The following is a 27,420-nucleotide window of genomic DNA, read 5'->3' as shown; positions in this document are numbered from 1 at the left end:
GGGGGGGGGGAATAATACCACTGCATAGGGTAATTGGAGAATTTAAAAAATAATGTAAAAAGTGATTCTCAAATTTGTTTCTTAGAACGTTGAGGTTTTCTAGTAGGATTTTGGGAATTGCTAAGTGGGTGGAAGGTGGCCTTCCATGATTTCTTCCACTAAAGCAGATCTGTGTGTCTCTGTCCTAAATACACTGGGGTTCCAGAGAGGCATTCATCACATGAAAGGGCTGTGCTGCGGAAGCAGACAATAGTAACAACTGATGTGTGCACATCTGGGGTGAGCATGCAGTGAAACGGTAGCTGCCATTATTTAAATGTGGATTATGCTGGTGGCCCCACCCTGTTGGCCCCGTGGCATCAGACAGGGAGAGGCGCCTCAGCTGCTGGGGCCACGGACCTCCAAGGCACACCTTCTTCTTTCTCACAAGCCTGTGTGCAAACTGAAGAGAATGATGGTAGAAAGGGGAAGGCATTGCATGGGACAGGGGCATGTCAGAAACCTGTGTAACCCTAGTGTTCTTCCAGAGACCCCCGGGACCCCAGTTTTCTTGCCCATCAAGTGAGTAGGTTGAACCAGATGATCTTTCTAGTTCTATTTTATAATCACAGGGAACAGCAACTCACGAAGGGAGCACAAGTCAAGCCCAGAACTGGACAGAGTGTCCATGTGGCTTCTCTCCTCAGCCAGCAATCAGCAGCCTCTCTGCCATCAGCAGCCAGTGTACCTTTGCCACTGGGCTCAGTGACCGGGTAGATGCCCCCATGTGGCCAGAATACCTTTGCCTAAAAGACTGAAGGAACCACTATTCAACCATTGGCTTTTTCAAGTCCGTGTCTTTGGCCAGTTCTGCCCTCGCGAGTGATGTTGGCACGTATTCTCAGCTCCGGATGGCCAACAGTATGAGTAGAGCCATCCTGGCCAGGGCTAGCTCAGGCACCCAGCAGCCCCAAATACTTGTCCTCTATCCTTTATACAGATCAAATCCTGTACTCTGAGTCCACTCACTGATTCTTACCCCTCTCCCCTGTATCCACGGAGGTCATCATGGACATGGTGAGAACTGATTCTCCACCTAGAACAGAACACACATGTCCACTTGGCGCCTGATGCCCCAGGTAGAACTGAGCTACAGAGGCATGCAGGGAGGGGATGTTTTCTAAAACTCCAGGAGAGAATCCATAGAGGAACAAAAATAGGTCATTTATAAATGGACGGCAGGGAACCTGTTTGGCCACGTCCCTCTAAATTCCATCCTTTCAAAATGGCTCAGTCAACACATTTGATCAATTACCTCCAATCTTCCAATGCTGCAAATGACGCCTTCTGCAAGGAAAGGAGAATATTTTGGATCGATGTCTTTGCAAACGATAACTAGGACCTGGTGCCAAAGATCTTGATTCTACCACAGTGATAATAACAATAGGAAAGAGATATACTATGGCAGAAGTAGCCTACCTGAAAGACAAACTAAATACCATCTTTGACCACATGTCCAACCCACAGGATTCTGAGAAAGTCAGGCCCCTGCCCACTTAGTGAGGAATCAGGCCCCTGGAGTTTCTTCTTGGTCCAGCCCCTGCTTCTGCTCTTTTCAGTTAACATCAGGACAAGGCAGATATTTCCACCTCTGGAGAGCTGCTACCCTTAGAGGGTCTTCCTTACACCAAGCAGAAATCCATGTTTCTGTAACTCATACTGACCACTGGGTCCTGTTCTCCCTTCTAGAGCCACAGAGTAACATATACTCTATCTTTCATCTTCTTCATTCAATCCTTCAAAGTTCAGATCTCACAGACCCTCCCAGCATAGGGGAAGCTGAGGCCAGTTCTCCATTAAGACGTTTCATTCACTCATTCATTCAACAATATTTACTGAACATAGAATGGACATTTTGCTAAGCTCTGGGGATATGGTGGTGAACAAGACAGGATATCTTTGGTTTTAGAGAGCTGATGGGGGTGGGGATGGGGTAAAAGTTTCTTTCCACTTGGGAAGGATGGTGGTTATTTGGCCACATGAGTAACCATCAGAACTGGTTTAAACCCATTCTCACTTGAATGAGAACTTCAGAGCATGAACAGGGGAGGGGCAGAGAGAGAGGGAGACACAGAATCTGAAACAGGCTCCAGGCTCTGAGCTGTCAGCACAGAGCCCGACGCGGGGCTCGAACTCACGGACCGTGAGATCATGACCTGAGCCGAAGTCGGACGCTTAACCGACTGAGCCACCAGGCGCCCCTTGAATGAGAACTTCACATCAGCAGTCAGGGCCAGGCAGTCAGCATCAGCCTCACTTAAATAAACACACCTCCACAGGTAAATGCCCGCCAAGCCCTAAATGCTCTGGGAACTGAAATCCCCAAGCACCATGCTCTCCAGCACCCTTTATGAGATTTGTTCTCCCCTTGGGTCAGAGACAGTGCTTCACAGCTGTCCCTCCCTCAGAGTGCAGTAAATTCAGCTTTCTGTTGCAGACAGGAGTGGCAGGCTCTGCCTCTGCTAGAGGCGGGCAACCGAAACCACAAGTAAATAAGCTGGTGCTCTCAGACAGAGACACGCCATGAAAGAAGTAAAACCAGGAGGCTAACATGAGTGATGGGTAGGAGGTGAGGATAAGGATAAGGTGAGGAAGAACAATCCACACTAAGACATCAGTGAAAATCAGAGGATGGGCATTATTTTGAGCTGGAAAATGTGCCTCAAACTTAAAAAATGAGAAATCACAAGTACAGAAAAATAAAAGTCCAGCAAGACCCACCACATGTGCCAGAGGAGAAGCTGCAATTCAAGGGAGGAGCCAGTTGTTTTCCAGATTGTCTACAGCACTTGAACTAAGACCTGATGGGAAGAAGATATCACTGGAGGGCCAAGCAGCAGCTTGGAAATAGCAACTCCTAGGTTTCTGTAAAATGCCTATTAACAGGCCAGACCCACCATCTGCATGCTATCTATACTTAGCAACCATAAAAATAACAAGCTCTCTATTCATGCTTTAGATATTGCCAAGCTTATTTGAAAAAGCTAAATGCTGCAGCTGTCTCTTCTCCAAGGATAACACTCATGGAGATTCACATGACAGGTGAAGCTGGCCTCCTCGGCAGTTTTAGGGGCAACCGTACATGAACTGGAAGCTCCACGGGTGGCTGATGATGACACCTTTGCCGAGCCTTTCCTGATTTCAGCTCCGATCTGAAAAGCAATGGGAACATCTGCTCCACTAACATTAGGGGACTGCTGAGATAAGGTGAAAACTTTGTGATCTGAAGGCACCCAAAATATAAGGAGTAAGTAGGTTTCTGGAGATGAAGGTTATGTTAAAGGCAAATACTTAAAGACTGAATGACACTGTTCAAACTTCTCTGGCTGATTTCCAAAGTCTTCCACGTACATCTGTACTGACAGTAATGCCTCCTTAACACTGTCCATCAGCAATGTTGAGAGAGAACATTCTTGAGCAGAATTCCTTTCCTATTTATCCAGATCCCACACACATCCAGTTCAAGTTCTGCTTCTTTCCTTAAGCCTGCCTCAAGGCTGTCCTCGGTTCTAACTCTCTAAATGCCCTTCCATCCCTCTGAAAGGGTGAGGTCCAGGTTAGGTGTGGACACAGACAGGACTGCTGCCCTCTGAGCGATGTGGAAGGAGCAGGAGGCCCCTGAAGAAATGACCAGAAGAGTGCAGCGATGGCAACCAGGCGAGGCTGAAAGTGAGGTGCTGCAGAAGCCATGAGGAGGATGGCCTTTGAGGGGACAAGGTCACAGCAGGCCTCTTGGACACGTGACTTTAAGCAGGAGTCTTAAATGAGTGACGCCAGTTTCTGGGGGGAACACACCAGACAGAAATTCCAGCTCAGAGAACAGACTTAAATGGAGACAGAACTTGGGGTGCTCAAGAGAACACTGGCCAAAGGGGAGAGCAGTAGGGAAGAAAAAGGACATTTTTACAGTACCGTGACTTCCCACCCAGGAACACAGTGTCCCTTTGGGTCTTTTCTGATGACTGCCCATAAAGTGCAGCATTTTCTTTACTTAGGAATGGCACATGTATGAGTTTCCGAGAGTTGCCACAGCATCGCCACGCACAGAGTGGCTTACCACAGAAACGGATTCTCTCATGGTTTTGGAGGCTCGAAGCATCGGGCCTTGGCATCAAGACTCCTACCCTGCCTCCCCCAGCCTGCTAGCAAGCCTTGACATTCCTTGGCTTGTTGTTGCTTCACTCCAACCTCTGCCTCCGTTGTCACACGGATGCTGTCCTTAGGCCTATGTATCTTCAAATCTCCCTCTCTTTTTTTGAGAGAGAGAGAGAGAGAAAGAGCGAGCAGGGGAGGGGCAGAGAGGGGGAGATAATCCTAGGCAGGTTCTGTGCTGAGAGCAGGGCTTGATCTCAAAACAGTGAGATCATGACCTGAGCCCAAATCAAGAGCAGGATGTTTAACCAACTGGGCCACCCAAGTGCCCTCAAATCTCCCTCTATAAGGACACCAGTCATTGGATTTAGGGTCTACCTTAATCCAATATGACCTCATCTTAACTAATTACATCTGCAAAGACCCCATTTCCCAATAAGGTCATTTTGCAGGTTTTGGAATGGCATGAATGTGTGTGTGTTGGGGGGCAGGGAAGACTAGAACACATTTCTTGACAGGTTTTCTTCCCCAATGAAGGCAGTAAAAGACCATATAGCAGGCTGGTTAAAATTAAGCTCTGGAGTCAGGCGTCCTGGCTCAACTCTCTGACTGTGGGCCCACCTCTGCAAGCCTAAGCATCATCATCATCTGGAGTAGCAGCAGCTACCTTGAAACTGATAAGCATTCAATGAATTAAAGTGTGCTACATGCTTAAAGCTGTACTGGCCATCATAAGCATTTGATGTTTCTGTTCTCAGGTTATAATGTGATGGTTTCGAATGGCATCTTTGCTCCACTGTATTCTCTAACTGGTTAGTGCTGGTGACTAGGGAAACTATCACTTTTGTACAGTGACCTTATAACTGCCATTTTACTAAATTCTTATTTTCCAGTGGTTTCTCCTCCATGTTCTTGGTAGCAATCACATTAGCTTCAAGGACCTCACAACATACCAATCTGTAACACTGAATGATCGTAGAACTCCACGAATGTCTGTGGAAAGAAATGATGTTCAAGAAGCCCCTCATACACAGGTCTCTTACCAGAAACAGGTTTAGATATTCTTCTTCATGCTCATGACAGGATGAAATGTGTGTCTCATTTTCTTTACTGTCATGTCAGAACCACTGATCCAGACCAAATCAATTCAGCTTTACGTGGACAGGGGCCAGATTTTAGTCCTGATGGACTCCCACTGTGTGCAATGCCTAGTGGACAGCAGGTGCCTGGTACTTCTGACTAACCTCATGAGCAGGTCACCTGCAGTCAAAATGACCGACACAAGGGGAGATAATTCTCCCCAGTTGTTGTATGGCAAGAACCCTATCTCATGAATATGCTAGTTGCTCTTTATCCATATCCAAACAATGAAGGGCACAGAATTATTCTGGAATGCCCTTCTACTATCCTGCATTTCAAATAACTTATTTATATAAACCAAGTTTTTAAAGACCTGTACCTATATCAAGGCACTAAAAGACACAGGAAAACTTGGAGAGAACTGTAAAATCCAAACACCACTCAGTAAGGTATTTCAGAGCACATTTCTTACTGTCACAGGTCCGTCCAGAAGGCCTTCTACAAAGACCTACGACGGATAGCACAGAGGCTGGAACAAATCCTCACCTGAGTGCTCACCGCTAAGACCCACAGCAATGCAGACACACAGAACCCTGCAAAGACTTGCAGTCTAGAGATGTGAATAAAAGCAGACCATTTCAGTGCTGATCACTGAACTCTTGAAGCTTCGAACGGAAAGTGACTCAGTATTCCTTCAGCACCTTCATAAGTTCAAACTTAGAAAATCAAATAGGAAGACCGGAAAGGAAGTCAGCTGAACTGGTCAGGTCCACACTCCATCACCCATTTTGTGACTGCAAGCACATTTCTGCAGCTCCCTAAAGCAGGGGCGGGGTAGAAAGGGAGCATCTGGTTTAGATGCAATAGCTTTAGAAGGCTCTACACTCAGCAACAGCAAATCATGATCTTAATGAAGTTGTGTGTAGTACTTTCCTTGCATTCCCATATGGTTTAAGAAATAAATCTTCTTAAGTATTCTTTTCCCATTTCAGCCTGAGGGTATGTTTCTTATTTCCTTCTCTTTTTCAACAATACAGGCTCCCTCTGGTTGGCCTTTCAAAAGACGATCCATGTCTCTAAGATCCACCCAACACAGTCTTGAGATGTGGATTCCAATGAAGTCAAAGGAGATAAAGTCATTAATACAAAATAGGGTATCAACACAAAAGTGACACGCAATATCTCAATTAGAGGTTTCTAAGAGGTGCTTGATACTTTTGTGAATTGCTCAAGACTTCCATGACTAGTAACACTTTTCCCATTGCTCTTGCAAAGAAGAGGTTCATACTCAGCATCTATAAAACCTGTTGAATTTTATCTCAACATAATATTCAAAAAAAATGCAGCAAGAAGGCACTATTTGTTCTATGTATTTATTTATTTAACACTTATTAAGTACCTACAATGAACCAGGAATTATATTTTATTGTTTAAAAAATTCAAAGCTGTAAAATATGGCCCCAGGTGAGAGGTTACCAAAAGCAGCTGGAAAGGATCAAAATCGCTCACTCCCAAAATTCTGCTTTGCAGTTAAGCTGAGGATCAAAATCCCCAGAACCAAGGGAAACCCCAAGATGGAGATGCCCCTGCCAAAGACCAAGAGTAGGAACTCGGGAGAGCCAGCCCAGAAGAGGAGCCAGACGATGGGTACAAGGCTCTGACACCGGCCTCACCTAGTGCATTAAGGCATAGGAACACATCTCGGATCATGGTAGGATCTCCCACCTTGCCCTCCAATTTGGTTTTAAATCCCTGACTTCTTTCCCTTTTCCCAGTTAAGAAAGTGTAAAACAAATTAAAAAAAAAAAAAAATCACTGGGATGTACTTATTCTCCCAATGACTTTGTTAAGTCAAATCTAAAATTAAAGTCAACAAAATGTGTAGTTTTCTTCATCTTCTATTAATGATGAAAACTGTCCATTCAAAAACTACACTAAGACAATGTAGTCCTAAATAGCAATCCAGCTTTAATTGTAGGGCATCGAATCACCTTGCAAACAAATTACAGTCACTATGATTTGCCAATAGGTACTGTACTGGGTGTTGCTGGGGTTTCTTTTTGGCAAACTTAGAACAAACCAGAGAACAAAATTTAAGTGTTCATCATCATGTAGAAAAATAAAATAAACAAACCTAAAGTATCTACCTATGTGTCAAGTGATTCATACTGCAAAAGTAAAACTAAAATCTACACTTACAGCAGAGTTTTAAAAATCCTTAGTGCAAGAAACATAACCAATTAATACAGATCAATACTTATTAATGAATATGGAAAATTTTCCTATACAGAGGTAGAGTCCAGTGCACAAGGCTAAAACAATATTCAATAGTCTAAACAAGACTGAGTCAGGTTTTACGGAATCCACTTTAAATTTTAAGTTATCAGACTGTATGTACATACATACAATAAATAGACTATACAATTTTTTAAAGTAGTTTAATAAACTCCACAAAATAATAGCAGATGCATTGAAATATTTACATAATTCAATTTTCAAATCTCTCTCATTCAAATAAAAGGGATAAAAATAAGCTTTCTGCTTTAAAGGCAGCAGAACCTCTTTCCTGAAATGGATCAGTAAAATAAGATACTTTACATGAGAGGAACTAATTTATGCTTGAGAGGTATTCATATTCAGCTAAGAAAATATGTCCCTTTTTAAGCTATATAGATTAGGGAATATAAAATGATATTTTCTACATTTTTAGATCTCTAGTTAAAGTTCTAAATCCAACTCTTACTTGAAGAGAGAAGCTAATTTTGGTACCCATACAGAGTATATCAACACCATCACAAGGGAAAGATAATTAACTTTTCAGATTCAGTTTGTTTGCTTTTGGAAGTTTAGGCCAGAAACAACTTGACAATACTTCTGGTCCAAACAGTTGTTTACACATGATACAAATTTCATTGAAACCGGACCTAGCACATTTGGGTTGGGGATCTTGGGATTTCAACTTTCTGAATCCCCTCCATCTCCAAAGTACGTTCCATCAGGAGTAGGCCTGTCTGCGCACATGACCTTAGGGTACCCAAGACGAATAGGATTCCAAAGTTTTCCAAGTTCACAGAGGAGAAAGGTGAAACACAGAGTATCTGCTGCCATTTGCCTCGCAGAAACTTGAAATGGGAAAAAACTTAGAAACCTGTCATTGTGACCCAGGGAAATACGCAAAACCCCAAAGCAGTATATGCTTCATTGACTCAGATTCTTAGACTTAATATCAAATTTACTCTGATATTCTATCATTAACCTTTTTATTTTACTTGATATAAAAGATTCTTATCTAGCCCATAAGGAAATTAGGGATAAGTCAGAAAACAAAAAAGTACGGTCATAATTAATGAAGCATAAACCTTCACAGTTTGAATTTTGTATAACTTCTCTAAGCACCCACAATGAAAATGCAAGTTGAGTTTTTTTTATTCAATCATCCTGTGAAAAATACCTCAGTTAATAGTTAACATTTTGCCCTTCATTGATCTTCCCACCGAATAACCCCTCACCCTTGTTTTTTTTTTAATTTTAGATTTTTAAAAAACTTTATACAAATAGACTAACTTTGATTTAAAGTAAACATATAAAAATTGAGAAGAATATTGCTTGCAACAATGGACATGGAAGTAGAGGAATGAACTGGGCAGGGGGTACACAGAAATGGCTCCTACTCAGTAACTTCAAGCAAACACCTAGCACTCTGGAAAAAACTTCAACCAGAGGATACCCTCTGCTGCACATTGTTTCCTTCAGTTCACAAAGTCTGACTGATTTGTAACTACGACTTCAGGTCAGATAGGAAAAAAAAAACTGCAAGAAAATTGGAAGGCACAAGCACCCATGTGATCTAGAATTTTCTTGGGGTGAGGAAATAAGAAGGGAAAGGGATACTTTTGGTTCAGCACTACAGTCAAGTTAATTTTGCCACCGTTGGAGAAAAACTGTATATAATAAAGGTATACAGAAATGAAACAAGCGCATCCCACTTGTGAGGAAGAAAGCTCAGAAGACAGCTCACAGGAATAGTGCAGAGAGAAACAACCAATACTATTTATTTGGATGTCTGTGCCATGATGGGTACAAACTATATTCTCTGCTCTGTGGGACCAAAACCAAAACAGAATAAAAACAAACAAAAATCCCCCAAATCCCAAAAAAGCAGCTAGAAGGAATGCAAGAAGTCTTACAGAACATACTGATCCAAATGGAGGTGATAAACGCAGCACTCTTGTCTTTAATGCACATCCAACTTTGTTACCTACTGTTGTGTTTTTTCATCGTATTCATCTACTGACCAGATGGGGACTTAAGAAATGGCTGAGCCATTTAACCCTTTCCCTGCCTCTACACGACTTCCCTTTCCCTTTTTCTCCTTCTCCAGGATGAGAGTCCTTTTCCTCCATGAGGGAAGTGCTGTTAATCATGACGGGAAAGGCATGAAACAGGATTTCCGGAATACTGATTTCACTTCCCTCGAGGCCTTGCTGCGTGTGGGCCACGCAGCCTGGAGGCAGTCATCAAGGCAGCCTGACAGAGCTATGAATTAAAAAAAGAAAAGGAAAGGAAAACAAAAACAAAACCACCCCAAGTCTATCTTTTCTCAAACTAAAGGAGAAACTGAGGGATGGTACGGCCTCCAATGGGGACCCCCACGGTTAGGAGATGATGGCCGGGGACCACCTCGGCAGAGTCAGATTGTCAGCACTCGCTGACCGCTTCCTCGTGGGTCTTCTCAGGTCCTTGTACTTGTCCTCGCAGAGGCGCGAGATGGCCTGAGGGGCAGAAGAGAGATAAGGCAGGTCAGGGAGGGCTCCGGAGCAGGCGCCACTGTCCCCTCAGTGCCAGCCCCTCACTCCCTCCACACCCCTGACCACCGCTGCGCATGGAGGACAGTCAGGAAAAACACCAACAGGAGGTCCTGCCCTGCGGAGTTCACACCTCGTGGCCCTGATCTGTGCCCGGCACAGTGGGGGCTATTACAGAAGTGCAGACACAGGCCCTGTCTCCAAAGTGCTTACAGTCTAGTTGAGAAAATCATCTCAAAATGTGAAAAAATTACAGGATAGTGTGGCCTGGGGAGCAAGCTTAAGGGGGTGTGACCCCAGGTATGTTCCTGTTTTGAGCACCCCCCTTGCGAGGCTGTCATAACGCATCAGGGCTTCATGATGGGCCGTGCTGGGAACAGAGCTCAGTACTTGACAGTAGTCATTTATTGGAGACTGAGTCCGCACAGATGACCAGATGTCTGAGTCAACTCTACATGACTGATAAAGAAGGGAACCAGGAGGGGCCCAGAGCAGCATGGAATGAAAGCACAATCCACACTGTCCTCCCTTTCTTGATGAGGACAGTGAGACTCTGGAGGGGAAGGCCTCAGCCAAGAGCAAGGCTAGATCTTCCCTGGGGCTCAGAGCCCGGTCGTGGCTTTTTCAGGGTTGCTGCTGGGTGTAGGTAAAGGGCACGGTGATGACAAAGGCTGAGCCAGCTCACACCACCCCAGATGTCTTGTCCTAGTCACATTCACCTTCCCTTCTGTCAGAACGACCCAGGGGTGGAGCTGACTTCATTCCCGATGATGCAAACATCAAGTCTTTTAACTTGTATACAATTCAAGCAACAGGCCAAGGATGATGCAGGGGCCAGGGAGACAGACACAGTACCCACCTGCCAAGGGGTCACCATCAAGGGACAAAGGCACAGAAGCAGCCAACCCTGACCACATCATGACGGCTCTCACAGGAAGGACAACAATAATCCTTCCAGCTGCTCTCCCTGCCTTCCCGTTAGCTAGCTCTGCGATCTCCTCTCCCAAACTCCCTCCTGGCCTCACCCACCCTGTTCTGTGGCCCCCTCAACCCCCATCACCTAAGCCTGAGCTTGCTCCCAGCTGCAGGTTTTGCAGCATCTCTCCCCTCAGCCTGGAGGTTTCTGCAAGGCTAAGACGTCCCATGCTAAAGTCCTCATGCAAACACGGCCCGCTCAGTGAGGCCACTGACCACAGCAACTCCCCACCTTTCTTCTATTTTACTCCCCTTCTAACATACTAGCCAGTTTATTATGTTTACTGTTTACTGTCCGTGTCCTCCCAGCAGAATATAAACTCCAAAAGGGCAGGTTCTGTTAGTTTTGTTCTTGATGGTGCCTGGTAACCAGTGTCGAGTATCAGAAGACCCTAAGTGAGTATGTGTAAATACGTGTCAAATGGATGTGTGAGTTCCAATCGAGATATGCACATAACAGAGGCATGCACATAACAGGGAATGCTCAAAGTATTGGAAACACAGGGTACTGTGTTTATTCTTGTTTATTCTCCAAAATAAAATGATTCTCGTTTAGTTTCCAAAACCCACCAAGTGCACTTTAGAACAGCAACTCCAGTGGCAGCAGGAGGAATGGACTGGACTGGAGGGGAGAGACGGGAGCTGAGGATGTCTTCCTCCAAATGACAGATGAATGAGGGCTATAGCACTGAGAATTCCTCATGTGAAATATATTTCATATACATAATATAGGTGACATACTCAAAGACAAAATCAGATTCTTTATAGACATTAGAGCAATGATTTTTGAAAGTAAATAATTTTCATTTATTTAAACATTTTGTGATTACCATCTGTTGTTTCTTAGCTTACAAACAGTACATGGGTCTGAATGTTACACCATAATAATGAATTTGCAATGTACTATCTTATTCTAGATTTCATTATGCAAGCTCTTTGCTTTACTCCCATCTCCTACATGCATTCAGAGATACTAATTTATTTCAAAGAGAAGTGACCAGGCTAATGAAAAGACCACTTTGCATTTGCCTTGGTTCCTGGTGTGCTCTTATTTCTACACTTTACCCTGCAACTAACATGTCAAGTCAGCCATTTGGCGGTTCATCTGAGCAGGCACAGAACTTCAGGTAACAGCAACTTCTAATATGTCTCACTCCTCCTCGCTTTCCATGACGGGATTCAGGCTTGCTAACCAGATGGACTAACAGGGATGCTGGAGTCTGGAAAATAATGAAATCTCCTTCCTTAAAAATTATTTCAAAGGCATGCCAACTGCTTTTCCAGATGGTGCCTTGTCCAGCCCTACAAAGGAGGGAAGGCCTGCATCTTAGGAAGCTCCGATTCTTGAGAGAAGAGAGTCTTGTCAGGACTACTGACTTCCTCCGCCCAGCGAGCCCATGGAGCAGTTGGCCCCAGGAGCAGGCGAGTGCTCCCTCTTCCCAATTGGATAACCTGCTGGAGTTAACAGCAGGCACCAACTGCTCCAGTCTCAGCCTGTGTGCCCACGACTTGGCTGACGTGCAACACAAGATACTGTCCCTCAGAGAACCACAGACCAGTGGCTCCTCTCCTTGGCATGAGAGGAGCCACTGGGCACTAGGGCTTCCAGAGCCTGCTTGCTGTCCAGGCTGAAACGGCTCCCATGCACCGTGAAATCAAATTCTATTTCATATGTGTGCTCGTGAAAGTCTGACAACATTTGCCTTGGAGCATATCCTTCAGAGGAAGGGTTTTCCATTTCTTGCTCAAGAGAAATGGAAGAAGACTTAAATGAGAAGTTGCATCCTAATGGCTTGTACACAATTACAGCAGGTGGCAGAGTTTTGAAAACCTCACTGGCTTTTTATTTTAAATGCAGTGCTCTGCATTCAGTTGTTTCCATAGTTTTACTATGTTTCTTCTGGGGATTAGCATATTATTTACCTTTTACAATTTTAGTTAAAATTTTTGTTTTGTTAAGTTTGCAATCCATAATGATCTCTTCCCCACTACCTCTACACTTTGTTTTGTTCATAGCTAAACCTGTTAGACCACTCTGGCCATCCTGATCCTGTACTGAATAGGGGATAACGTTTCACTCAGACTGGACAATGGGGCAGGCAGCACAGACCTCTTGGGTGTCACCAAGCTTGGGACATGATTATACCATCCATTGCTTTGATCAAAGGTTCTACGGAATAAGACACAACAGTGCTTGAGGACGAAGTTACAGAGGGCCTCAGCCCCTCCTCTCTGGAGGGAGGCGCTTCACCAGTGGTCCTTCTTATCACCCCACTACTTTCCATCCAATCAAATAGTCAGATGGGAAGAGGTTGGTGCAAATATGAAGCTGAGCTACAAAAGTCATACTGCTTAACAGTGAAGGCCCTAAATCCAGACCAATACCAATGATGCTGGCCCCAGCTCTCACTGGGCTATGGAGAAAATATTTTGAAAAAATAAAAAATAAAAAGTAGAATCAAACCTTTTGGGATTCCCAATCATTAGGGCCACCTGGTATCTTTTTCCTAATAAGAGTGCATGTCAAGAAATACTTTTTTTGTGACTTTATTTTTTTAAGAATTGGGTCTCTTTTTTTAAGATTTCAAGAATAGAATCAATGTACATCAAATAAAAACTGGTATTAAGAAGGTTATTAAAAATATGATAGTATGAATTATATAGTATGAATTGACCAACTCTAAATAGAGGGTAATTTGTCCTTATTTTACAACAACACATAGTGGGAAAAATTAGCATTGTGACTTCACACTTTCCATGGTACCAAGATGATGCATCTGCAATAGTGCATAAAACCCCAGTATGTTGAAGCATCTTACCTCAAGCTTGTGAGCCCTCTCCCTGCTCAGGGGCTCCAAGGGAAAGCTCAGGTTGTTTGCTTCTGCCAGAGAACGAAGATCAAAATAATACTTGGCATAAACACTGGAAGGAACATTGATGTTGAACTGGAGCAATTCAAGAAACTGTCGTTCTAGCTCATTCCTGCAAAGCAAAGACAAAACAGCACATGTTTAGCTGCCATACCAGGCTGCATGGCCCGCAAAGGCAAGCCGCTGGAGACCAGACTCCAGAAAATTGCAACCTCCAAGGGAGAAAAGATATCTAATTAATTGCCTGATTGGACACCAGAGTTGCAGCTTAACCACTAAATTGGTATTAAAAGCCGAATGATCAAGTGCCCAGAAGGATGAGGCCTGATTAACTAGGATGATCACTAGGAAGTGCTTCAGGGTGATTCATTTCATTGAGACCCAACACACACACAGCGGGCTCTGGCTGCAAATCTCAGCATGAACCATCACATAAGGGGCAGATGAAGCAGTCAAGGGCTGTCAAGTGAAGTCTGGTGAGGGCCTGAGACAGGAGCCCATGGGAAAGACACTGTTAGCCTAGAGCCCTACCTTTCCTCAGTGGCTCTTCCTTGCCTCCTGGGAACAGTGGAGGAGCTGCTGTAGGGGCTTTCTTCCACAAAGCAGGGGGCGGGAGAGTGAATCACAGCCCTGGACTCGCAAAAAAGGGGACTTCCCAACCCAGAACAATGAAGGCAGCAGTTCCCAAACCTGAGCATGCATCTAGTCATGTGGAGGGCTTAACACAGACTGCAGAGTCCACCCCATCCTCTGGCTCAGCGGGTATGAGAATGTGCCTTTCTAACAAGCTACCACGAGATGCTGATGCAGCTGGTCCCGGCCCATGCTTCTAGACCTACTCACCTACAGGGATTGGTCACAGGTATTAAGATCCATCTGGCTCACCCATCTATATAGTTGTGTGAAAATGAATGATGGGAAGTCAGAATAAATGATAAAACATCTATTTGGAGAACTTTCCCATATCAATTATCTTTTAGATCAGGTTCATTTCTTGCTAGTTACTATCTGGAAGGGGAAAAGTCCTTGGTGATGGGTCTGTCTGTTGAGCACTGGTCCTGGGTTGGGCACACAGTTTCAGCGTCGCACCCTGTGCTCCCAAGCACACTACACAGCCCTCTATTTCTGTCCATCACACTTCACTCCAAGTGTCACCTTAACTCAGCCTCCTCTACCTGTCTCCTCAGAGACGGAAACTGTGACATCGGAGTTTACATACCTGGCCCCTAGCACAATGCCTGACAATTAGTGCTCAATAATTCATGTTACTGAATGGAACAGACCAAGCTCAGCCTGGGTGGAGAGACAGAGGAAGGCTTCCACAGAAGTAACAGATGAACTGAGTTTGGGAAATGCAGAGCTCTGGTGGAGAGGAAGAAGGGTAGGGGCAGGGTATTTCTGGCAGGGAGTGGGGGACAGGATACCTGATCACCATCTCCCGTGACTGAAGCTGAAGGCTGATGAACCAACCCTGTCCCACGTGCCAGGTCTCCCCAGTCCTAAGCCCTGACCCCACCTCCGCTGACTCCACCGAACGCCAAGCCACCCAATTCTGGCCTCTGTATATACAGACACCTGATTTTCTGCAATCTTAAACTAACGTAGCACCATCCTGTCCCCACAGTGTACCCTAGTCCCAGTCTGTTCCTGGTGTCACCTCACTAAGCCATCAGAGACTGAGGAGGACTCTGTCCCAGTCTCATGCTGCTGTGACAACAGGGGCCAGGAGCACTGAGGTGACAGGGAAGGAAGGCCAGGATTTGAGCAAGGGCAGGCGGCTTTAGAGATGAAAGGTACTGGGAAAATGAGTTAAGAAATGTCAGCAAGTTGCTAGTGAAGGTCTGAGGGCTTCAGATGGGAACATGGAAAAGTCACATTCAGATCTTTTCATCAGAGAAACAGCATAACTGCATTATGTTTCTAGACAGTCCAGTGAAGGTGGTGAGCTCCAAATGTGCATATTGTGCTAAATTTTATTCTTTTCAAGAGTCTAAATTACTGACTTATTTGGGATAATTTTTACTTCAAATAACTTTTATTTATGCCTCCCTTAAGTGAGATGTAACAAAGATCATCCTGTGAAATACCGGAACTTAGCTAAGATTTTAATAAAACAAGAGAGCCAAAAATACTGCTAAGGCCAGAAGTGCCAAAACAAATGGGCTTGAAGGAGCTTTCCTGGGGGATGGTGGGAGCTGCCTGGGGACAGACTGCCGTCTGGTGGCTGAAGGTACCACTGCAGCTCTTACTCTCCTGATGCTAAGAAAATCTTGTCTTTTTAATTCTGTAAGAAAGCTAGTCTGTTAATCCTGCCCCAAATGGTATATAGATAGCAATGATTCTTGTTGAGGGTATACACTCTGATTAGAGTCAAGAGGAATCTTTTTTTGGACAAGATGGCATTCTCTCCAAGGTTCCTTGGGAAAAAAGAACAGCCTTTCTTCAGGCTGTTCTTGGATTTTTTTTTTTTTTTTTTTTAAGTTCTGAGGGAAATATGGACTTTACAGCTGTTGTGCTAAGGCAAGATTTAGAAAATAAAAATAATTCCTCAAATCTGAACTTCCAAACTGTAGTAGTACATCTTACAGGGACATGCAACAACTTTCTATGTGATAAGTCATAATAATAACAGTGGGGCGCTTGGGTGGCTCAGTCAGTTAAGCGTCCAACTCTGTGCTGAGAGCATGGAGCCTGCTTGGGATTCTGTTTCCCTCTTTCTCTGACCCTTCCCTGCTCACACGTGCTCACTCTCTCCCCCAAAATAAATAAATAAACTTAAAAAAAAATACTAACAGTGACACAGAAAGAATGGGCTTGATGGATTTACTGCCCTCAAATGAATAATCATGAGAAAATAGTTCTGCTGTAAAATTTTACAAGAAATAAACTCAAGTCAATACACAAAACATATGTTCAGAAATATGTTATATTAGATCAAAACTGTAAAGAAATCCTGAATTCACACAATTTAGCAACTTACAAAGAGGCTTCTAAAACAGAGTAAGGAGAGTTGTTTTGATCATCTAAACATTTATCATCTGTCCACTTTTCTAGAAAAACGGGTTCACTTTAGAAACCAGCCACCCACAGTCTAGCAATCCCACTTCTGGCTGTATACCTGCCAAAAGAACTGAATGCAGGGACTCAAGGAGATATTTGCACCCTGTGTTCATGGCAGCATTATTCACAATAGCCAAGAGGTAGAAGCAGTGCAAGTGTCCAAGTGTCTACTGATGGATGAGTGGATAAATACTGTATGTACACAGACTAGAATATTTTCAACTTTAAAAAAGAAGGAAATTCCAGTATGTGCTACTATGTAGATGAATCTTGAGGATATTATGCTAGGTGAAATAAGCCAGTCACAAAAAGAGGAATACTGTGTGATTCTACCTAAATGAAGTATCTAGAGTAGTGAAATTTATAGAGACAAGGCAGCATGATGGCTGCCAGGCCCTGGGGGAAGGTGAAATGGGAACTTACTATTTTATACAGTTTCTGTATCCATTACCAGAGTTTCTAGTTGGTGATGGTTGTACAACAATGTGAATGTACTTAATGCCACAGAACTACACATTTAAAAATGTTAAAGCAGGGGCGCCTGGGTGGCGCAGTCGGTTAAGCGTCCGACTTCAGCCAGGTCACGATCTCGCGGTCCGTGAGTTCGAGCCCCGCGTCGGGCTCTGGGCTGATGGCTCAGAGCCTGGAGCCTGTTTCCGATTCTGTGTCTCCCTCTCTCTCTGCCCCTCCCCCGTTCATGCTCTGTCTCTCTCTGTCCCAAAAATAAATAAATGTTGAAAAAAAAATTAAAAAAAAAAAATGTTAAAGCAGTGAATTCTATGTCATGTATATTTTATCACAATTAAAACCAAAAACCAAAGACCAGGTACCCTACACCTATGGAGGTTTTGAGGATTTGCTCTGCGCCTCTATCTGCTCTGCAGCACTAAGACAAGTCTCTTGGCTTCTCCTTGAGATTCCTTTGTTTACATATGAAAATGACTCTTACTAGGTTATTGCAAAACAAAAACAAAACAACCCAAAGTGTAATTTTTTTGACAGCATTTTTGCCTATCAAAGTTCATCATCCTCTTTCCCATCCACAGCAGTTGTCATTAGGTGCTCAATGTTGACCTACAACGGTGTGACCACTTACTGTTAACAAGAGAGAAAGAGACCTACCGGCCCATGGCCCTGTCTTGCTGCACAACATCAGCCTGAGCCTGAAGTCTGATGTTGGTGGCCCTGAGTGTTCTACCCACAAGTTTCAGGGTTACTTGTCTTACAATGTTCTTCAACGTACATTCCCAGCCACTTGCCCACACAGTCAGCTGCCTTCCAAGCCAGAACCCCACTGTCCCTTGAAAGGGGCTCCAAGTCACGTTCCTTACTGTTAGATGGTTCTTTGGCTGGAAATGAACCTGTGCACAGAAAGGTCACATCAGGATGCTAGAACAGGCAAGGCCAGCAACCGAGAGAAGGGTACAGAGGGAGACAGAAGGATGCCTGGAAGTACAACACATTTTATAAAGCTTTCCATCTGCAACTTGTGAATCCTCTTCCTGCTAAGGAGTTCCAAAGGAAAGCTCAGATTGCCTCTACCAGGAAATGAACACTAGCTACTGACATAACATTGACACACTGTGAAGTGCCATAGCTCTTAGCTTCCAGTGATATCTCACAATGCTCCTTCTTCATAGACAGGGGTACCTAGAAGCCATTTTCTCCCCAAGCTCATAGAGATTTCCTGGAAAAGACTGAAATCAAGCACTCATTTTAAAAAGTCCCAACAGTAAATCTACAATTCTGTATAGATGATACAAAAATCACTTAAAGCTCCTATCTCTACAAGCTTGTTCAGCAACACACACCTCCGAATGGCTTCTTGACCACATTGGATTTCATTCCTTCTTTCAATAATGTTTACTGGATGTATTTGTTTGCTAAGGCTGCTATAACAAAATAGCACAAGACTGTCTAATCTCTTAGAGGGCACATCATATTGGATTAAGGTCCATTCTAATGACCTCATTCTGACTTAATTAATTCTTTAAACACTTTATCTCCAAATATGGTTACATGTTGAGGTACTAGAGGTTAGGCCTTCACATATGCATTCGAGAGAGAACGCCCTCAACCCTTCTGGTCCACCTCACGTGCAGAATACATTCACCCAATCCCAAAAGTCCAAAAGTCTTAACCCCTTCCAGCATCAACTCCAAGTCCAAAATCTCATCTAAATCTCATCTAAATCAGACATGGGTGAGGCTGGAGGTATGATTCATCCTGAGGCAAAATTCCTCTCCAGGTTTGCACCTGTGAAACCAGACAAGTATCTGCTTCCAAAGTACAATGGTTGCACAGGCATTCCCATTACAAAAGGGAGAAATTAAAAAGTAGAAAGGGGTCTTGGGTCTCAAGCAAGCCTGAAATCTAGCAGGGCAAATGCATTAGATCTTAAGGCTTGAGAATAATCTTCAGCTGATGCTCTATCACCCAGCCTGCTGAGGTGGCAGCAGGCCCACCTCCTCTGGCCAGGAGAAGGCAGCTTCAGTGTCCCCAGACCTGTACCTGCTGTGCCTATGGTGGCAAAGGAGCCCTGCCAGTTTCCAAACTGTCTTCAGGGTCATTTTTCCCCTTTTTTGAAGACTAACACTTCACAGCAGGACAGCTCTGTTGGTCCATCTGGTAGAATCCCAGAAGTCTGAGAGCCTTCCTTCATTTTGTCCTGTCTCTGTTCACTTTAGTGTAAGCTGGCAACATGTCTGCTGAGATGGTTGATCTGATCACTGAGCCACTCTTGTAATCTCTTTGGCAAACACTGTCCAGCCATACCCTTACTCTTCTCTCCAGAGCACACTTTCTCATTCTTTGCAAAAGGGATAGGCAGAGATTAGAAAATTTGAATTTTTCCAAATCTTCAACATCTGGTCCCTTCTTACCTAAAAATTCCTTCTTCAATTTCTCTCTCCTCAGCTTTTATTAAAAGCAGCAAGGAGAAACCAGGAAGCACCTTTAACATTCTGCTTAAAAATCTCCTCAGCTAGGGGCGCCTTGGTGGCTAAGTCAGTTAAGTGCCCAACTCTTGATTTCAGCTCAGGTCATGGTCTTGGGGTTCGTGGGATGGAGCCCCGCGTTGGGCTCTGCACTGACGGTGTGGAGCCCACGTGGGATTGATTCTCTCTCTCTCTCTTTCTTCTCTCCCTCCCTCCCTGCCCAACTTGTGCTCTTCTCTCTCAAAATAAAAAAATAAAAATAAAATAAACTTTAAAAAATCTCCTCAGCTAAATATTCAAATTTGTTCCTTGAATGTTCTACTCTCCACAAACACTAGAACACAACTTGGCCAAGTTCTCTGCCACTTTATAACAAGTATTACCCTTAGCTCAGTGTCCAATAGCATGCTTCTCATTTCTGTCTGATACCTCACTTCAGAAGCACCTTTCACATTTGTATTTCTAGCAACATTCCGCATTCTGTTGGTGGTCATACATGTATACTCTAAGGTGAGAGAGGCTTCCTCTAAAGCTTTCCTCTTCCTGAGTCCTCATCACAACCACCTTTAACAACCATATTGCTACTAACAATCTCTTCAGGGTAATCTAGGGATTTTCTAACATGTGCCTCAGAACTCTTGTAGCTTCTACCCATTGCCCAGTTGCAAAGCCAGTTCAGCATCTTAGGTATTCATTACAGCAGCACCCGACTTCCCAGTATCAAAATCTGTACCAATCTACTGGGGCTGCCATAATAAAATACCATAGACTGGGGGACTTAACAGAAATTCATTTCCTCACAGTTCTGGGGGCTAGAAGGCCAAGGTCAAGGTGACAGCAAGGTTGGTTTCTTCTAAAGCCTCTCTCTTGCTTGCAGATGGTCATCTTCTCTCTGTGTCCTCACATGGCTGTCCTTCTGCCTATGCTGTCTGACCCACCCTAATGATCCCATTTAACTTAATTACCTCTTGAATGACCTTCTCTCCAATACAGATACATTCTGAGTCCTGGGGGTTAACTTCAACACAGGATTTTGACAGAACACAATTCGGCCCATAACACTGGGTATCTGTTGCAGTGCTCGGAGGAGCGCTGGTCTTCATGCTGGCGTATGTGCTCCCTTACAACACACAAAGTGTTCCGAGTACGCCTAAAAATACAACTGCATTAGGGAACAGATTTCTAGACCTGTATCTTTCATTTCTCATTCTTTAAAGTGACTTCCCCAAGAACACACCAAGTGTGTGGGTTCTCCTTTTGGCTCCTCCTTTCCCACTCCTCTGCTCTGGGAGAGAAAGGCAGGCCACCACCAGCCCTTACTGAGGCTCACTGTCCTGGAAAGAAAAGCCTGCATGGCCATGGCAGGGCAAACATGTGATTACCAAGCATCTGCTCTTTTTATCTTCCTGTGAACTGCCCTCCTCCCCATTGAGGCCCTAGGCCCTTATCCCATTCCTTAGCTCAGGATGGCATACAAGTCTCACTTGCCTGACTGCCTGTGAGTCCCATATTTTTATGGGGCTCCCATATATGCAAAATGGAATGTGTTTTTCTCCTGTTTATTTGTCTTACATCAATTTAATTATCAGACCAAACAACCTAACAAGGGAAGAAGGGAAAGTTTTTCCTCTCTTATACATACATCATCAGCACAAACAAGAAAATGACAACCATGATGTCATTCCCGCAGCACACAATCCAGTGTCAAATGATGTCAAGAAGTTGAGAGAGTAACTCCCAATAAAGGAAACAAGTCAGCACTTCTTACCACCTTGCACCCTCCTTTGTGGTCTGAGTAACAATTATTTTAGTAGCTGTTTACACATTGAAATATAATCAAGACTAATTTTCCTTACTATCAAAAACTTAGACTTTTCTTACTTTTTATAAGAAAGAATTAGAGACACAGGAAGGAGTTTTTAGGTCTACAGCAGAAATAAGCTCTGCAACAAAAGACCTACGAATATAAACAAGCGTGCTTCACAGGGTACCACAAAAATGAGGTGCCATCAAATCAGTAACCAGAGGCAAGAAGGGCGCTAGGTGGTGATATGTCCACATGACACCCCCACAATGGAACCGTGAGGGTTCCGCATCTCCAGGATTATTGGGTCTAGGGAATGGAGGTAGACTGACACAGCTGGGAACCTCCTCCAGCCTAAAGCTTTCTCAAGGAAGCTGAACGAACATGAGAAGACTTTCAGCAAGAGCAGAAATGCCTAAAAACCATAAGGAACTGTAAACAGTTCATCCTGATTGTTTTACAGAACAGCTCCTTTCTCCTCTAAGAGGCTTTAAATCTATTTCCTGTATTCCCAGATCCCAGAAATCCCAGATTATAGGCCTGCAGGTCTCCTGTTAACAATCCTCACCTCAATCTATGGACTGAATCATCTGGGAAATCCTAACGCTGCCCTGAGAGCTGCGGGAGTGGATGCCCCCCACCCTCAAAGCTTGTGACACTTCGCTGAGCTGGGGCTCTGAGACCAGCTGGAGGAGAAATGCAGCCCAAATGAGACACATGAAAGGGCTCATGAACAAAATGCTGATTTTAAGCAACTGAACTTGCAAATTCTCTCTGAAACTAAACAGAAACAGATAGTATTTTAGCTCTTCTGCTTTTTGGGTTAGGCTGTTGGTATGGAGCACTGTTATTGGTCTGCAGTGAGATACAGAGCCAGAACAAAATCCATCACAGACTGCTTACGGCATTAGTCAACACCTGTCTTATTTATTTATTTTATTCTTTTAAATTTTATTTTTGAGAGAGAGGGTGGGGGAGGGGCAGAGAGGGAGACAGACTATCCAAAGCAGGCTCTACGCTGATAGCAGAAGCTCAACGTAGGGCTCAAACTCATGAGCCGTGAGATCATGACCTGAGTCGAAGTCGACCTAAGCGCCCTAGTCTACACCTTCTAAAATTAAGGTAAAGGAATGTTTGCCTAGAATATAAATACAGTTTCAGAAATTAGTTTTACAAAATCAAAAAGTGTAACCAGTGCCTGCTCATGATCCCCAATGAAGTGGAGTACAGGTTTTTGCATGTAATATTCCACAAGTGTGTCCTTGTTGTGCCCACTCACAAGAGACATTTAGTCAAATTCATTCACTCCATACCATACAGACTATTCAGAAGGGATGTGGTTCCTACCCAAACTGTGCCTCACTCCCCAACCCCAATACACACACTCACATGTCCTCCACCGTAATGTCTTTCAGGATCTGGCAGTAATCCACATTCCACACAGCCTGGTCATCCCAAACCTTGGAGGCCAAAAGGATCGCCCCTAGAACAATCCGCTTCCAGTTGGCCGGACAGATGTCTATCTCTGCGTATGTTAAAAGTCTTTCAAGGTATACCTGGGAAGACATGAAAATGCCAGAAGTAAAGGACTTGAGCTGTTTTGTCCTACCTGCTAGCACACATAAATTCTAAAACGGACTCCGTTTCACCAGCCTTTAAACAAATTTATCATCTGATCATACTTATTTTTAAAGAGTCAAAGAGCTCAGCTAGTCTAATGTAAAACAGACACATGCTGTAATTGAACAGTGTGGATGTAGCTGTATCTTAAAAGACTCTAAGGTAGGAGCAAATTCCAGGTACCACAGGTTAATTTCTTACTCTATCAGCTATGATATCAATACAAATTCAACAAAAACAATATAAATTTCAACGAACAATGTAAATGGAACAAACTTATGTTTCTATATGTAAACTTTTTATTTTGAGGCAAGTGTAGATCTAAATACAATGTTGATAAACCTATTTTTTATTATTGTGCTAAAATATACATAAAATTTACCACTTAACCATTTTTAAGTGTACAGTACTGTAGCACTAAGTACATTCACACTGTTGTAAAATCACCAGCCATCTGTATTTCCAAGAGCTTTTTCACCATCCTAAATTAAAACTCTACCTACTAAACAACTCCCTGTTCCCCCTCCCCCCAGCCTTTGGCAACCACTATTCTACTTTGTCTCCATGAATCTGACTACTCTAGGAATCATTCAATACTTGTCTTTTTGTTCTGGCTTTTTTCACTGGGGACATGGCAGTGGAGCCGACAGTCCTATCCCTGAGTCCAGTGACCCCAATAACCAAGAAGGTGGGGCTGCTGTAGGAGACTCCGAGGCTTCCTGAGATGGGGAGCCCTCGTGGGGGAAAGGCAGTTACAGGTGGACGTTTTATGTCTGAGACACCCCAGAGGATGCCATCCATGCAGGAAGTGCACTCGCCTTTGTAAAGTTCAAAGGAAACAGCATTCAGATAAGAAATGCGAGTGTCTGTGACACACAAAACAGAATTAAGCATGGATACGATGACCTGGGGATACAGCTTAGGAGAGAGGAAAAAAAAGGGCCAGGTCCGAGCCTTAAGAGCCCCTCCTGTTTTAACATCTGGAGAGAGGGTGAAGGAGCAGCGAAGAAGTAAAATCTACAGTGTTCTGTGCTTAAGATGTGTATACTTTGAAGAAGAAGCTACAAAGCAAACCTAGGTGTTTCTAAGTGCTGAATTGGGCTTACAATATTACACAGGTGTCAAAGAAAGAAATGGAAGTGGTCCCTTTCACAGTGAAAAATAAAATTAAAGATGTGAAAACACTTCAGGCAGTGCCTGTGTGGGTGGAGAGGAGCAGGGGAGGTGAAGGGGTGAAACAGGAGGGAGAATAGGGAGAGAGAGGGAAAGAGGGCGAGAGAAGGAGTGGGGAGAAAGAGAAGAAGGGAGGGAAAGAGGAAGAAATGATCCTTAATGGAAGCAAAACTCCAGGCCGATCAAGAAAAGTCAGACCATCAGCTCGCAGCTCCTCCACAGAGTCTCCCGTGGTTCTCTTGATCCCTAAATCACAGGCAGAGGAGAGTCATATGCTTCCTCCAAAGCAGCAGAAGTCATGGCTTCTTTTGCCAGTTTGTACTGGTCAATTGTCTGGGAAGTTTGGAGGAGGGTTCAGAATGTTTTCTCTTCCACCGAAATAGGGGTTTTGCTAAGATGAGGTGGTGGCTGGTACTCAAATGTTTGCTGAAACAGTAAATAGATGAACAATGGTTCTTTTGCTTTAGAAAGGTTACTGTTTTGTTTTTAGTGCTTTATTAACGAAAAAATAATTTTTTAAATCTTAAAAACCTAGATTCTTATGGGTCATCTCAGATACCAGGTATTCCTCAGAACAGATGAGGGGCACTATACTAAAAGACAAAATCATGAGACGAAATTACTAACATATTTCAAATCCCAAAGACAAAATAGCCAATAAACTGTTAAGAAGAAGTCCAGTCCTAAATGTACTGAAAGTAATAAAATAGAAAACCATTACAGGTCAAGTCTACTTTGACTTACCCCAAATTAGTTTGGGTGACCCTCCCATTCACTCCCATTGCTGTGTTTTTCTCAGTATAGCATATGTAGTTGCCTCACCAGTCTCTCCACCTAGTAAGCCACAAATTCCCAGAGGACAAGGACTGCATCTCACTCCCACTGTGTGCCCAGAATCTAGCCCAATACTCGGACAGGGTGTGACCTCACGCTGCTTGCTTAACAGATACATCATCCTGCAGAACAAATAAGGAATAGCATCTACAGAAGAGCTTTGGCTCTGGAATAAAGCAACAGGAGGGTACATTTTAGTGTAGGAGATTTAGGGAAGAAAATAATCACAAGAAAGGGAACTGCATTTATGAAGGCAGAGTGGACTTAAAGGTAAAACTGAGTGCTTGGTTTGTAAGAGAGGTGCAGTGGTGAACAAGGAAGTTCAGAGGACACAGCCCCAGGGAGACAGGGTCCACTCTGCTGTGCCAAGTGCAGAAAGTCAAAAAGGCTTTCAAGTAAGCCCCAGGAAGTCACAAAACATGGCATTCTAACTGCATCCTATGGACCTTTGTGGGAGCTTCCAAATCTCTCTCACTGAACAGTAGCATGACATAGCATTTCGCTGTGACAACTACTGGTGAAAACAAGTAGGTGATTGAATAGAGCTCAATGATCTTTTCAATTTTTGAAGATTTTAGTTTTTAATGGCATTGATTATATTAAATGAACAAAATGAGTGAGCTAATGTTTAGATCGTGACTTTTATTTGTGTGAAAATTAATTCTTCAGGTAAAGATCGAGGCCAGGTCAAGCAGAATTTCAGCCGGATTCTGTCTGTCCTTGGGACCCCAGATTGTGTATTTTAAGGCTGACAACTAACTCTTTTCATTTTCCATCAAGAGGAGCTACACTTGCAGTGGGCATAGCATAATGTATAAACTTGTCAAATCACTATGTTGTACACCTGACACTAATGTAACATAGTGTGTCAACTATACTCAAAAGAATTAAAAAGTAGAATCATAAAATGTGTAATAAAAGTGAACTAAGAGCAGAAAACTAAGACTGGACCTAACTAAGCTTCCAGATTTTTAAAGCATGAGAAAAAGGAGGTTGTGAAACAACATTCACCCTACACCCTAAGACCTACACCCTATACCCTACACTCCTGTCCATAGATAAAGTAAGCAAATCTCTCCTAGCTCCTCACTGAAACAGATTCTCACTAGCTCAGTGCAAATGGGTGGCCACTCAATTTTCTTCTTACTTACTTTATACCATAGTTGGTAGACATTAATAAGTATGCTAGATGATATTTAAGATAATATTTAATGCTAAGGAGAAAGGGGAACCCTGTTACATTGCTGGTGGGAATGCAAACTGCTATAGCCACTCTGGAAAACAGTATGGAGGTTCCTCAAAAACTTAAAAATAGAACTACCCTACAACCCAGCAACTCCACTACTAGGTATTTACCCAAAGGATACAAAAATACAGATTGAAAGGGGTACATGCACCCCAGAGCCCAAATGTCTGTTGACTGATGAATGGATAAAGATGTGGTCTGTATATACAATCTACTACTCAGCCATCAAAAAGAATGAAATTTTGCCATTTGCAACAACCTGGATACAACTAGAGGGTATTATGCTAAGTGAAATAAGTCAGAGGAAGACAAATACCATAGGATTTCACCTATATGTGGAATTTAAGAAACAAAACAGATGAACATAGGGGAAGTGGGAAAAAAAAGAGAAGGAAGCAAACCATAAGAGACTCTTAACAATAGAAAACAAATTGAGGGTTGATGGAGGGAGGTGAGGGGGTGGGCTGAAATGCATGATAGTTATTAAAGAGGGCACTTGTCAGCTCAGAGCCTGCAGCCTGCTTCGGATTCTGTCTTCCTCTCTCTCTGCCCCTCCCCCACTTGTGCTCTCTCAAAAACAAACTTTAAAAAAAAAAGGGAGGGCACTTGTTATTGATGAGCACTGGGTGTTAATATGTAAGTGATGAATCACTAAATTCTACTCCTGGAACCAATATATGCTAACTATATGTTAACTAACTAGAATTTAAATAAAAATTTAGGGGGGAAAAAAAAGGAACTTGGTTGAAATACAAATTCTCCAAAAATAAATTTAATGCTAAAAAAGAACCTAAAAAATATCATTCCATGTCTGATCTTCCATTAGGTCTAACTAAAGGAATTAGATATTACAATACACTCCATTACCAAGGGAAGCAGGTTGTTA

The 27,420-nt window shown here is 43.4% G+C and overlaps 1 protein-coding gene across 2 annotated transcripts in view; it reads right to left on the bottom strand.

Annotated features, from left to right (window-relative positions):
* Positions 1-7,632: 7,632 nt before the first annotated feature.
* Positions 7,633-27,420, bottom strand: part of CCNY (cyclin Y) — a 233,661-nt gene continuing 213,873 nt past the window's right edge. Inside the window, exons 8-10 of one of the 2 annotated variants that reach the window (XM_030321264.1) lie at positions 23,051-23,217; positions 13,811-13,973; positions 7,633-9,983 (exon numbers count right to left, since the gene is read on the bottom strand). In XM_030321264.1, the coding sequence (XP_030177124.1) occupies positions 9,867-9,983; positions 13,811-13,973; positions 23,051-23,217 (447 nt within the window). In that variant the 3' untranslated portion in view covers positions 7,633-9,866. Of the gene's footprint in view, positions 9,984-13,810; positions 13,974-20,862; positions 21,008-23,050; positions 23,218-27,420 lie in introns of those variants that run through there. The other variant, XM_030321263.1, reaches the window with a different exon arrangement.

Source organism: Lynx canadensis, chromosome B4 (assembly GCF_007474595.2).
Source record: "Lynx canadensis isolate LIC74 chromosome B4, mLynCan4.pri.v2, whole genome shotgun sequence".
NCBI classification, from domain to species: domain Eukaryota; kingdom Metazoa; phylum Chordata; class Mammalia; order Carnivora; family Felidae; genus Lynx; species Lynx canadensis.
The sequence above is the reverse complement of the archived record's forward strand: the minus strand, read 5'-3'. Positions and strand labels throughout refer to the sequence as shown.